At 30.1% G+C, this 15259-nt stretch overlaps 1 protein-coding gene across 1 annotated transcript; it reads right to left on the bottom strand.

The window, feature by feature from the left end:
• Nucleotides 1-13236: 13236 nt before the first annotated feature.
• LOC103491090 (glucan endo-1,3-beta-glucosidase 13) lies at nucleotides 13237-15259 on the bottom strand. The gene is made up of 2 exons (XM_008450919.3): nucleotides 13557-15259; nucleotides 13237-13468 (listed from the first exon to the last, which is right to left on the bottom strand). Exons 1-2 carry the CDS (start codon nucleotides 14893-14895, stop codon nucleotides 13437-13439), a joined length of 1371 nt encoding a protein of 456 aa, XP_008449141.2. The 5' UTR covers nucleotides 14896-15259; the 3' UTR covers nucleotides 13237-13436.

Genomic DNA, 15259 nt, shown 5'->3' on the forward strand with positions numbered 1-15259 from the left:
ATTAAACGGGGTTTGCATCACTAAATTGAATTGATCGTCTTCACCTAACAAATTTAATTAGATAAGCTAATTAAACCGTCCTAAGAGTCGAACTAGCTTAATCCGAAAGGCATACTAATTCAAATAAACCTAATTGCATTAAGATTTAGGAAAAGTTATGGCAAATAATTAACTTCCAAGTGTCTAGCCAATTATTAATGATTTAATTTTAAGTTAATTGGAACAATGCTCGAATGAATTTGCTAGGAAGCTAATCTAACATATTGCTTCATATAATTATTATGAGACAAAGAGAATTACATAGTGATTAGAATTTGGGAATCAACAAAAAGATAATTCAGTTCAAACCCTACAAAAGTTAAGAAATTCAATGAAATCCTAAGAACCTAGGTTAGATTAGAGTATCTTAACCTTTCATGCACATGCCAGATCATGACGAGGAGATGTTGAGGGGCTAAAACAAAATAAAAAGCCTCAGAAAATTGAGAGAAAATTGTAGTAGGATGATTGAAATCAAAGATCTAAAGATCAAGGTGGCAAAAGAATATTTTTATAAAAGGCGTTATGGCACCGAGGTGCTGACGAAATTTTCATGTGGCCAATGTTTAGAGAATCACAACGTTCTAAGGAAGCACCACAACGTTGTGTGGCTTTCGCAAATTCTGGTCATTGTGTCTTACAACATCACGCATGGCACCGTGGGCCATCACGACAGTTTAAGGCAACTTGTTAAGCTTCTTTTGACGACCCGTTTGCCTCATTCATGCCACTTGACTTTCGTTTTGGCCTATTAAGTTTGAATCAACATCAACATCGAATTCTAACCTCAAATTGCTCGAAACCTATAAAGTAAACAAATAAGATCATAAAATCATGGAATGATCTCGAATTAAGTAGAGCTAGATAGCATATTTTCAGTACTTTGCTTGAGTGGAGAATTGTTGGGAAAGAGACCAAAGTCTCACATTGGTTATATAAGTGGATGATCAGAAGTATATGAGTAAGAACAATTATCTTCATTGGTATGAGACCTTTTAAAGTGGTACCAAAAGTAAAGTCGTCATGGGAATGCATGCTCAAAATGGACAATATCTACTATTGTAGAGATATCTGGAGGGTCTGTTGTTTTAAAAATTTATACTATAGTATGATGCATGAAAATATTTATCGTAAGATGATAATTTAAGTCCTCGTACCATACATTATGGAGGATAAATCCATTTCATAACTTAAACATATATCTAATGCATAGTAAATTTGATAACAAAATTGCACCAAATTCTGACACCCTAATGCAATTAATTAAATTAACACTTATGTTAATTTAATTAGTAAAAATAAATGTAAAAATTATATTAGGGCAAAATTCCAACATGAAAATAGTATTCAAGCGTTGGCTCTCTCTTTTTGGTCTTAAGAGTGTCGCGACGCTCTTGCTCTTTTGTCCAAGAGCAGCACAAAGTACCGTGGTGCGCCTAGGTCCGCGCTTCCACCATAAACTCAATTTCTTCACTAATTTGCACAATCTTAACCCCGATTTCCAATGATCTCGTTGGCATCTCATGCTCATTGTTCGAAATGGACTTATAGACTCGATAGCAAAAATAAATGCTAAAAAAGGAGTCATTACAATTTTAATCATATTAAAACTGTAAATCTACTTGCCAAAGTTTTAAACATCCAACTTGCAAACCCACGTTCAAAATTTAGAAAACAAGTCACCTTTTAATTAACTCATTTTAAAAAATAAATTACAAAAATCATGTTAAGTTTTATGCCCTAAAACTTCTAATTTGTGAGAATGGTATTCAATAAAATTGCTTTTGAAGTATTGTTCAACAAATTGTTATTAAAAAAGAGATTTGCTTATGATAAAACTCATAATCCAATAAACAAGGTTCCTTGGTTATAGTATGAGTATTTGAACTTCATGTAGAGACATAAATGCGGGTCAAGTTCGTGTAATAGTCTAAATAGTCTAAAGTATAAAAATAAGGTTGGGTGTCTTATTCTGGGGACAGTATAGATGCGACTCATTTTGTAGTTAGTACAAGCAGTGTGATCCCACAATGCTCATGTAGAGACATGTGAGTGATGATATCATATGCAATGAGATTGTATAAGATCAGACCATAAAGTAGTCACTTTTACATTATAATACTGTTAATTGATTAAAACTGATTATTTCGACTATAGATGACCTAGGTAACTTGACTTTAATCTTGGACTAACTTTGAACTCTTGTTTACACGGTATTATCCTTAGATCTACATAGATGAATGCGGCCCATTAGCATTGACTCAATAGACCTCCCATTTTAGGGGTGAGACTGGATGGATAGCTGGGGACATAGGATGCAAGATAAAACTCACTCATATCCGTTTTTAGGATTAGTAGATAGGTTGTTCCCTTACGTGTTGACTCCAGGTCTCAAACAAAAGAGCCTTACCCTTTCATTGGCCCAAGAGAAATTCAGTTTATAGGTTGAACCTTAAATCAATTGTTCATTAAATGACCAACTGAAGTTTAAGGAACAAGATGCAATCTCAGAGGTAAAATGGCAAATTTGCCCAACCGATATTACGAAAAACTTGTACAATTACAAGTTATAGTGAATAGTCCCGATTAGTTAACGATTGTTAATTAACTCGGTTAAATAAAAAGTTTAATCAGTAAATTTCATATAGTTGGAGTTCATGATCTATAGGTCCATTAAGACCTTCTACTAACTTGCTATGGATTTAAACTTAGAATAGAGTGATCAAAATTTGAGTTGTTCGAATTAGATGAGAAAATAAATTGTTAATAGTATTCAATATAATTAACAATTTTAAATTTAAATTTAGAGATAAATGATATTTAAATAAGAATTAAATATAAAAAAATTGAATATTAGAAATTCAAATTGGGTCGGATTGATCGAGATTAATTATGGTAAAATAATAATATAATATGAAATTAGTTAAATAGTTTAATTAATTATATATTATTTTATACTTATTTAATTAAATAAATTAAAAATCAGTTAGATTAATCATATAATTTAATTAAATAATTAAGATTTTTGGAATTTTAGAATTTTGAAAAATCAAAAGTTAATGGTTGAATTTTGGATTTAGTGGAATTACCCAAACTAAGGTATATTATGAATAAGCTCTACTAGCTCGATTAGTTGATTTCTTTTCCTACAAACACAAATTCCACAATGCTTTAGCTACATTTAAAACTAATATAATACACAATTTGATTGTGTAAATGGATGGATGAAACTTGTTGAATTTTTTAGACAAATTCTTAAATTTTCATAAATAACTCACTTCTCTTAAAAAACAAACAAAATTTTGGTCACCTTTTTTATCCTACGATCAAGTTTTAGAGCAAACTTGTATGGTTGTTTATGACTTCATTTCATCAATATTACACATATTGGACTTTGATACCAATTAAAAGGAATCAAATTCTTTGCGAAAGCGTATGATTGACGTGCAATGTAAAAAATGGTTTTATTAAAACAAAAACAGAAACTAATTAAACATATTTTGATAAAAGATGTACATCACAAAACTTTCTTGAACATGCTCTCTTTAGAAGAAGGAGATAAATCAAGAAGAGAACGCACCCTTGATGATCTCTTTCTTCACCTATTTATCTCTGGTAAGCACGAACCTTCTCAAACTTTTCAACAAGAAAGATACCTCCACAAAGTTTTTCTTGTTATGCTCTAGGATTTGAAGGGATTAGATGTGTGTGGGCTTTGACATCTTGGAATAGGGAGTGAGGTTAAGGGAGTGTTTGTTCTTGAGAGTGTAGGGTAGAGACTAGAGAGTAGATAGAAAGAATGATTCAATTTGATGTATTTATAAAGAGAATATGGATCCTTTCACAAAACCCTAATGCCCCATTCTTTTACAAATTATACCAATTGATTAATTAATCAATCAATATATGTTAAACCTATTACGAATATTCTAAATTAAAGTTAAATATTATTTAGATGTTCATAACCTTCTTAGGTAACAAATTCATCTATAACTTTTCCATCAATCTTCATAACTTTTTTGTCTTCTTTTTATGTTTGGTTTTGTAATCATTATTCTCACAACTCTATAAATAAAGATTATAGAGATCGTTTGTAAATTAAAACACCACAATCGAATTCAATTGTCTCTTTTCTTGTGTTGTTTCTATTCTTCTCTTTATGTTGTTTTTGTGTTCTTATTTCATAACAAATCCATGTTTAATATAAAATTAGTTTATATATATGCAATTTGTAAAAAAAAAAAAAAAAAAACTAATACATTTAAATATTGTGTACTTATATGCATATATCTATTCATGCTATGGACCTAATTCATATACATTTAATATTTGAATCTCATTCAAATATTTCTCTTACAAATTGTAGATCATATCCAAATTAATTATATCAAAATACACGTTATACTTTATATTGATCACATTAATATAATATACTCCTCAATTATTATTGGTGAGCTAACAAAAGAATCTAATATAATGGACCTACAAATTAGAAGCTCCAATGATATGAGATTGATTAATTAATCTCTTTTAATGAAATTAATAAATTTTCATTAACTATTAGCCACTTTTAATATTTACATTTTATATAGTTTGGATTTATTTCTCTAGTAGTGAGTAATTGTTGTTATAAGTATGTTTGGAGTTTAAATTAATACAATCCAGGAACTTAAAATTAAAATCGATAGAATTATATATATATAAATATATTATATGAGAGAAATAATTGCAAATACGAATTTTATCTCAATAAGAAATTATCAACGATTTGCTAATCGCCCTTGGACTTATTTCTTTCCATTTTTTAAGCACTAGTTCTACCAATAATTGAGGTATTGATATCAATATTATTAGTATTTCAATTAATAGATACATTGATATTGACTATATTTGTGAATAAAAAAGTTATAATAGTTAATTAAATTAATAATTATGTTGATCTAATGAGTTATAGATTTTGTTATTAGTGTATATCTCATGTTCAAATTTATAGATGATGTTTTATGTATAATTGGCATTTGTTAAAAGATGAACAATAACTTTTTACTAAAGATAACAAAAAAAAAAAAAAAAAAAAAAAAACTACTGATCAAACAACTCCAATTTATGGATATCGATGAATATATCAACATATCAATTGATATTTTAATCTTGAACTTTACCTAGCTATTAAATATGGCAGTTGCTCAATGGATGTGTTCCTTGACGATTCTCTTATAAAGTCGTTGATGTGTAATATACTTTCTTCTCCTAGTTAAGAATTCAAGTTGGTGGCAAAATTTGAAAAAAAAGGAACTCACCTGACCTTCACGTGCTTTCAACGATAAATTTATTATCTTTTTAGAAAAAAGATGACCTGTCAGACAAGGAAAAGAAAACATCGGTATGATATAAGAAACACAAAACATTTGGTATGGTGCTTGCCACGAAACACAAGTCAATATTTTACAAAGATGTAGAGTAAGTTAGAGATGGAAAAGAAGTTCCATTTTCCTAGACTTCCATGGTCTATTTATAATGGGGTCCAAAAGTATTCCTTATCCCTATCCGAAATCCTACCTCACTTTCCTATTTAGAAACTGAAAAATTCAGAGTTGGATTTGGGCCACTAAGGATGTTCCATAATAGAGACTATTTTGGATTTGCCACTTGTGTGGGATTACTGGGTTCGACCTCGACCTTTGAGGTTAAAACGAGTTGATTATTCGTAAAGGTTCAATTAGTTTCAACATTGATTAGCCTCTAAGGCCAAGGTAATCTAATTGGATTTTAGCTCCATTGCCTTTTCGTCCTGTTTATTAGAAACTCTCCTAGGCCCACTTTCCGCCACTCTTTGATTCGTTTGCTTGAAATTAAGTAACTCTCGTGGTTTTACTTTTATCTTATTTTTATCGATCCCGAATCATCAATAACATAGGTAATTTTGTAGCTCACGTGTTTAATAATGGTAATTAGTATAAATTTTATCCAATAAAAAATAGAATGCCATACTGAGAAAAAGAAATAAATGGTATAGAATTGCTATTTGTTTGACCTTCATTTAGAAAATCAAAGTCTAATAGTCATCGTTTAAGTTAAATTTCTTTGGTCACATCAACATTTTGTTAGGTCATGTACTGATCCATTTCATCTAATTAAAGACCAAAAGAAATTAAAACTATGAGAGGGTCTAAAATTAATCCTTTAAACATTAAATACATTTAAAAAATATGATATAATTTTTTAGGAAAAAGAACCCAATTGTTACTCTTCAACTTGTCACCTCATATCTACTTTTACATTAAAGTTTTAATTTCATTAACTAGATTGAAATGTAATATTCTACAATGTCACAAATTTTAACAATTTTAAAATTGATTAGCAAAAATTAACCATTGAATATATTTCAAAACAACTTTTAACATAAAAAGTTATTTCTAATTTGGTTTGTTCTTTGAAATCTTATAATATTATAAAAACAGTTGGTTGAATATATGTGTTTTTTTTTAATCAAAATTTGTAGCTAGAACTTTATTACTCTTTTAAGTTTAAGGTTGAGATTTAAAACTTATCAAAACCTGTCATCCAATTTGGTGTCAAAAATTAGTGAAAATAATGGTAAAACGAGGCCAAATTCGGACAAGGAATAGATGTACTTGATTCCAACAATAGATTTGTTTGAATAGGAAAAGAACATGGCCTGCAAAAGAGAAAACTTGCACAGGGTTGCGGTGCTTGTCACATACTCTTCGATGTCTAAATTAGAGAGTGAGAAAATATGGAAGCTAGAGAGAGTTTTAGAGTCAGCCTCAAGTTATCTCATATGAAGTTATAAGGATGTTTTTATAAAGAAAGTTGAACTAGGGTATTCCCTAGGGTTTTCGGGTTTGTAGTTTTTTTAATTTTCATCGTCGAGAGGAGAGTGATGTTTGAAAAAGTTGGGTCGACATTTAGGGTTTTATAAATTTTCATATTTGAAGAAAAGAAAAAACATTAGAGTATTGGTAAATAGGAAATGGAAAAGTGAGTGGGCTGGGCTTCACATAAAGAATTGAACTTTATGTATTTGGGCTTTAATGGGCTTCCTACCTACATTCCTTTAAATATAAAATAAAATAAAATAAAAGGATTGTTAATTTTAATCTAATAAATTATATGAATTTAAAATTTTCATTTATTCTTTTACTCTTAAATTTGGTACGGTGGTTCAATTTCTTTTTTATTTTTTTGAAATTTAAAAGATAAAATTATAGATAAAATGTTTATTTGTAAAATAACTCATTTTTTTTTAACTCTCTAAACTTTGTAAGTAATATCTTTTTTTTTTCCTTTGATTGTACTTTATGAATTATTTTTAAAATGAATATTTGAAAACCTAACATATTTCAAACACTACAAATTGTTGTGTTTTTTTTAAAAAAATTAATATATTAACTATAGGAAGTGCATAGAAAAAAACTTATGATCTCAAAACATTTGCCTTTCTTGGTGGAAAATGGATTCTCTTCATTTTTCTCGTAGGAAACAAATTTTCATTCTTATAAATTCTATACTCTTACGTTTCGAAATAAGTAAATAAAAATCTTTTCTTCTCCTTTCTATCTATTATTTTCTTCATCAACGATAAGAATTTCAGGTTCACTCGAATCAAGGTACGATACATCTATAAAAACAAAATTTTATAGGGAAAAAACATCATTGATTTGCCCATTGTGGTTAAAGTACATTACAGTTACAAGAACAAAATAGTTGGCAAGCATGTCTATGAATCATATTTTTGACTCTTTGTGACATAGAGATAAGTAAACCATTTGAAGAGCCAATATATCATGTCAACAATCAATTACTTCCAAGTTCAACTTTTGTTTTTATATTCAACGAACAACTTCTTATAGTTAACGAACAATATCTCATAGTCAATGAGCATGTTCCTATAGTTAATAAAAAACTTTCAATAGTCAACGTACATATTTCTATAGTCAATGAAGCTCTACCCAACAACAACAACAACAATAATGTAAATGTGGCGATGGTTGTGGCCGGTAGGGATCAGGGTAGACTTTCGCCGTGATCCAAAACATAATTGGAGAGTACAATCTACCATTCGTGAAGCGATTGATGAAAACAGATGTGACAGGCAGTCAAGGAAGATTAGCACTTCATTAAAAGTTTGTGAATCATAGTTTGGTTCCGATGTTCAATGATGATGAGAATCTGAACAATCGAATTAGTGTCATTGTTTATGATACTGAAGAAAGAGAATACGACATGACATTCAAGTTTTGGACTTCCAAACTTTACGTGCTAACAAAAAGTTGGAAGGAGTTTCACAAGATCAATATATGATTTGATGCAACCAGGTGAATTTATTAGTATTTGGATGTTTCGACATGTCGTCAATCATAAGCTTTTGCTTTGCTATTATGAGAGGAGAAGGAGCATTGTTGACCAATTGAATTATAAGCTATTTATTTGATTTTCTCTCTTCTAATTTTGTATTCTTGGCATTTTTTTTATAACCATTTGTTATTTATACTTTTTCTAAAAAGAAATCTTAGTGTGACTAACTTGGAAAATTATTTTTGGAGTGATAATTCTCAAATTCCAAAATTTAGTTATTTACATAAAAGAAGAGATATTATTCGTGATCTTTTTAATCTTTTTAATGCATAGAGATTTGGTTTTTTTAAATCTAAATTATTTTATATAAATAGCAAAATAAATAGGACAACATTTTTTAAAAGACTTATTTGAATGTAAAGTTATGTTTTTATTATATATTTACTGATTTAAATTTAATATTTTAAAATTGAAGATAAATTTAATCTTTATAATGAAAATAAGATTATGGTGTATATACATAAATCCATAAAAGAAAAATATATAATTATTTATTATGAGGAATTTAAATATGATTTAGTTTTAAATATACAATTATATAACTAATTAATAACCTTAAAAATATAGGTAGTTTTCTTTAGAGAAAAAAATATCACCACCCAAAGTTTCATTTATCTTCCTAACTTCTCATATTGTATTCGCTTAATTTCATTCCCTCAATTACTTGTTTAATTCTTTTTAAATCTCTTTGATTTTGGATTGAATTTTGTTAGCTTTTAAATCTTTTATATATATATATATATATATATATATATATATATATATATATATATATGCTTGTTAGATGTGACTTAGATTATACCTTAATTGCATGACTAAGGTGTAGGATTGTTTTCAAAATTACTAAAAAAGAGTTAGACTTAAACGTTTGAGTATTAGTTGCCTCTTGACTTGTTTTGAGAGACGATAATTATAATCTTTGACTTCTTAGCATATGAAATGATTACATGTTTGTCTTGACGTTCAAGTTAAATTAAGTTATAAATTTCTAAGGTATAGAGTTAATTTTGTTGGGGTTGCGGGTTCAACGTAATCTTTGTTTTATTAATTTAGTTTTTGTGGTCGAAAACAATAATATTAATAATAATTTTGTGAAATAAAATCCTAAGGCACATTTTTTCTTCTTCCATGGATTCCCTCACATTACTTTACTTTGGCTACTAATTAATTAGGTTTGATTAATTTAGTTTAATTATTCTTATAATCTCATATTTGTCTCTAAATGAAATTGAATATTTAAAATCTATGAGTCAATTAAGTGAACTAATATATCCCAAAATTCAAAGGAAAATTGTAATTCACTTTTGCACTAAATTAAAGTATGACAGGATCCAATTATTGCAACAAGGACCTATATGTCCTTTTTAGGAACTTCAATGCTACACCTTTTTTAATACAACCCATTAACAAAAATGAAAAACCAAAAATAAATTAGGGACAATTCAAATAAGAACACGAGAGTAGAATCCTCTCTAAAAAGGAATATCTTTAAAGTTTGGAATTTTCGAGAAATTACATCTTCGAGTCGGGCAGCTTAGTCATGGTCAATAAAGTTAATCTCATGATTAACCAATAAGAAATTGTAAACAAAACCATAGAAAAATAAATATCGTAAATATGGTACCAGCGAATATCTAAAAGTAAATTCTCATTTTAGAATTCCTGTTTAGGTAGTTCCAAATGGTCTATGAATTAGCTTATAACTTGAGAGCAAGGAGAGAATGTTGGCTTCTAGAGCTTTGAAAGACTTTCAAATAAGGTAATGACTTTCGCAAGCTCAACAAACTCTGTCATAAGAAAATGTATTTTCACGACACCAACAAAAAACATTATTTCTCTTTGAGCCACAAACAAATTTCTCTTTGAGCCACAAACAATAACGGTATCATTCACACCTTGTCATTAGTGGTGAGCATCAACACCCGAAAAACCTATCCGAACGATTGAAATCGACCGAACCAACACCTGATGATTGGTTTTATTAAAAATACAGTCATTGGTTTAATTAAAATGTTTCAAAAAATTGATCAAAACTAACAAAAGTCGACCAAATTTGATTGAAAACGTCTTGTTGAACATCGTTATTGGTTCCTCTAATTAGTATAAACCAACTAGGTCAGATTTTAGCCCCAATTTTTGTACAAAACCGATCCTACCTAACCGATGATCATTCCTACTTGTCATCTTGAAAAGAATCTAGAGAAAAATTTCAATGCTACACTTAATTAATTTTATAATTTGTTTAAAATAATATACATCTACGTGTCAACAACTTTTAAAATATAACGTTTTCAGACAACCGACTTCATAAATGAGTAGTAAATAACCCAATTTTACTACCTTCAATTGAGTTCAACTACTAATGAAAGTTGGTATGATTATGAAAATTCTTCTCATCTTTTACTCGTCCTCTTTTCTATACATTTACCGATTAATTTCATGATCAATGTAACATTTTCTAACTAAAAAAAAGTATGAACTTGAGGTCTCATAATTGAAAATATTAAGAGAATTTATGAATTGAAAATGTGTCATTGAAAAATGTGAAAGTAAGATAGCTTTCTAAGAGTGTTGTCTCCATCTCTTTTGTTGTACCAATTCGAACGTTGGGATTGCCAGCTGTTGCTTTTCTTTTCTCTTTTTTTTTTTCCTATGGCCTCATTGCTTTAAAACAGTTTTTCATTTTGGTTTCTTGAAAATATTATTTAATTTCATTAAGGTCCTTCTACAAATAAATGTCACAAAAATAATTAATAAAACTTTATTGATGGGGTATGCTTAATTTCTATTAATAAGGGTTGAATTCTTTGTGTCATATATATAATATCAAAGACACATATTATTGTATACTAAACCATAGTTTTATTATCAGTCAACTTTTTTAATTTCTCAACAAATATTTTACAAAATAAATACAACGTATGCTGCTTAGTTATAAATATTTTTAAAGAATAGAGCTATTATTTATTCTAAGTTTGTTTGATAAAAGATATAAACTTTTAACCCATTGAACTAGTGGATAAATATTTATCTTCCTCGGTTAGGAACGGTAGGTTTACATTCTCACCCTCTTATTTCTTATATAATGTACCTATTAATCAATAGTTACTTAAACAACATATGTATATATGTACGTATTTAAGGAGTGATGTCTTGAAACTTTGACCTTTTAATCGAAAATATATGTTTTGATCAATTGAGTTATATTGATATTTATATGATGTATATTTTAGTTAGATCAGTGTAGAAGCATATATATAAATTTAATATTTCTGGTAACAAAAACATTATTTTTTTCAACCATTATTGTTATTTAATTGGAAATTAAATTAAGGGTGGTAGAAAATCAAAGAACTAAAGTTTTTAATATGAGACATATTTTATATTATGGAGATATTTTGCATGGAAATAGGTCGAAAATTATAGGATGAATGAAAAATCAAAAGAGAAACATGTGGTTGTGATCATATATATGAGAGTTGTTTTCAAAATAAAGAGCAATATTTAGGCCAATTATTGAATAATCTTTTAGGTTCATAAAATTTCTTGGCCTCACTGATTACTTAATTTAATTTAAATGTCATTTTTAAGTTTAATTGTCAAAAATATAGTATTGTCAAATAGAAAGATTTAGGATGAGATTATAGAATTTGTAGTAGTACTGGCAACACATTTTTTCTTCCGATACATCACTGTATGATCGATACATTATTTTACAACAATAAGTATGACTTTCATTGACCCACATAATTAGTTTACGTTTTTTTAGAAGATCGTAAATATAAATCCCATTCTTACATTAAAATAAGTTACTACTTAAACAGTAGTTACATTTTGATTGAAAATTAATTCCGTGGGTGAAAGATCTATTTAACTCTATCTTTAGCCCAAGTATTTAGGAACGTGGTCATGTACTAGGGCAAGTGCTTCCATAACATCGGAGGAGGATGAATCTTTATCAAATTTAATTTGCCATTTTTAATTAATTAGTATAGTTGATCACCTTTAACAAAAGAAAAATCGATGACATGGTCTAGTGGATTACTATATATCATCTTTGCCATGTTCAGTATAATGTATTTCTCTATTGTTTCATTTTAAGTTATATATATCATTATGTAGAGTATTCAAGACGAGTTTAGATGTCCTCATTTTTTTTTCCTTTTAGATCGTTGTTCATTGAAATCAAGTCTTGAAGGTCCTCGTCGTTCATCTTACAATTCAATAATACATTTGGTGAAATTAGTTGAGAAAAAAAAGATCCTCTTATTAATATTCAAATTAAATTAGACCAAAGACTAAACAAAATTCAACTTGGTCTTGAATTTTGAAATACGTGTTGAAAAGAAGACCTTACCTTTAATTGTGCGGTTGTGCCATTGACTAACTCTATATAGGAAATGTGACAACTTCAAATCCAAATATTCTCAACAAATAATTTCCCATCACCCCAAACCCATTATCAAAGAGGGTTTTATTTGTTGGTTAGGTTTTCATTTAAAGTTAGGTCACTTACTAATAATTTTTCTATTTCTATTTCTTTTATTTATCTTTTTGTTGAATAAAATTTTTATAGGATAAAATTAAAATAAAAAGTTGATTAAATATAAGATATTTAGTATCCATTTCTTTTTTGTTCCTTTTGGAAGGATATTTTGTCACGTGATTGTCAAATGAAAAGGACAAAGTTCACACGGGAAAAAGGAAAAAAGACATCTTTTATCGTTTTTAGTTAATTCATGAATTAAATGATATTCAAAATTGAAAGAAAAAAAGAGAGAGAGAGAGAGAGAGAGAGAGAGAGAGAGAGAGAGAGGATAGTCGAACTACTGTAAACTTTAATATTAAATAATTAAGGTACATAGATTAATTACAAATAATAATAATAAATATATAATAAGAATTCTTAAAAAGGAAAAATTGAACATAAAATAGAAAGTAAAAAAGTGAATCCATATATAAAATTCAAAAATGCTTATGAATCAATTCGTCTGTGTATATGGGAAGAAACTGATTTATTACTGCGAGGGGAAGTCGCATTTTCCATACTCTGCAGGATGAAAACGAGATGGCTTTGTTATTACATAAAATAGAATGTTAGAAATAGAAAAGGGAGGTGGGAAATAATTTAAACTTACGTGGAGGTTGAGTGACGATATAGGCAGCACCACCAAAATCACAGGTGCCAGCCGCACGTTTCATCTTTTGGTAATAACTATTAAAAGCATAGGAAGCATGTGCTTGAAGGGAGTTGGGATCGTAACAAGCGCCACCCTGTTGAATGGAACGGCAATCAGCCTGTCCTTCACCACAAGCATAGTCCAAACCGGCTTGTAATTTCTCTGCCCCAACATTCTCATTGGCCACACACCACGTCTGCCCTGTTACCTCAACTTTACTCCCATTCGAATCGGGGGGCGTCGCCCCTACCACATCGCCTGTTAAGGAAATCTCATAAACCTTCTCTTCGTTTGGGTAAAACAAACCGTAATTCCTCTCTGAAGTGGGCCCCGGTTTTTGATTCTCATTGAATAATGCAAATAAATATACGTTAAGTGGGTCCTTTGGTCTCAACGGCGTTCCACTCCCCGTTAATACCCTCTTCACTAAATTTCCGTTATACGCCGCCGCATTCTCTGTACTCGCTCCGATTTCATTCTCCTCCCCTTGCGACGGCCACCCTGTCTCCGTCACCACCAACGGAACGTCGTCGTATTTTATCGCCGACATAGCTGCGAATACAGCGTCCACTTGAGCCTCGAAGAGATTCGAGTATTTTAACCCATTGCCGGAGTCGACAACGCCGGGGTTTTCACGAAACAGAGCGTAATCGATCGAGATTTTGTCGGCGTTACCGACGTAAGCGAAGAAAGGGTAAACGTTAACCATGAGATAGGATTGGGATTGACGTAGGAGATCGAGCATGGGTTTAATGACGGGTTCGATTAAGTCAGGTCTGAACGAACCGGAGGAAGTTGGGTAAGAAGAAGCGAGGGAGCTGAGAGCAATGGGGGAGGAGACTTTAATGTTGTTATGGAGGTTGAACTTTTGAAGCGAGGCGTAAACGTTTTGCATAGCGGGGACGAGGAATTTGGTAGTATTGTTGGGGTCGACGAAGACTTCATTGCCAACGGCGATGGCGTCGATTTTGGTTGAGGGGTAAAAATGGGAGATGTTGGATTGCACCCAATTGTCGGTGAAGGAAGGATCAGCGGCAGCGGAGGAGAGGTGTTCGTTAGGGAGGGCGACGACTACGGAGATGTTAGAGTTAGATAAAGCGGAAAGGACGGTGGACTCAGTATCGAAAAGTTTAATACGGTCGATTCCATGGGATTTGAGGAGTTGAACGACTTTGTCGGGAGAAGGAAGGTTGTCGGCGATTCGACCGTAGTTAACGCCGACCCAAGCGTGGGCGTGGGAAAGAGTGGAAGAGAGGAGGAGGAGGAGGAAGAAAGAGAGAGGAGAGAAGAAGGCCATTGGGATTGGGGAATGGGATTTGCAAAATGGTGAGATTATTTTATTTTATTTTATAGAGGAATAAAAGAAAGTGGGGAAGAGGACCAACCACTCTTGTCTTCTTGGTATTAGGTTACAAGTGGTGGGGTCCCATTTATTACGGTGAAAAATAGAAAGTACTCCTTTTAAAGGGACTTGTTTATGTTTTAGTATAAATCTCTATTTCTTTTTTTTTCTTTCTAATTTCTAATTTTGAAATTTGTATGCAAATAATAAAAACGAGTAAAATTAAGTAAAAACGAACAATATTGAAATATAACTACAACCAAAAAAAAAAAAAAAAAAAAAACAAAAACTCAACTCATGAAACTCGTGTAAGTTTTGA

Source organism: Cucumis melo, chromosome 6 (assembly GCF_025177605.1).
Source record: "Cucumis melo cultivar AY chromosome 6, USDA_Cmelo_AY_1.0, whole genome shotgun sequence".
NCBI classification, from domain to species: domain Eukaryota; kingdom Viridiplantae; phylum Streptophyta; class Magnoliopsida; order Cucurbitales; family Cucurbitaceae; genus Cucumis; species Cucumis melo.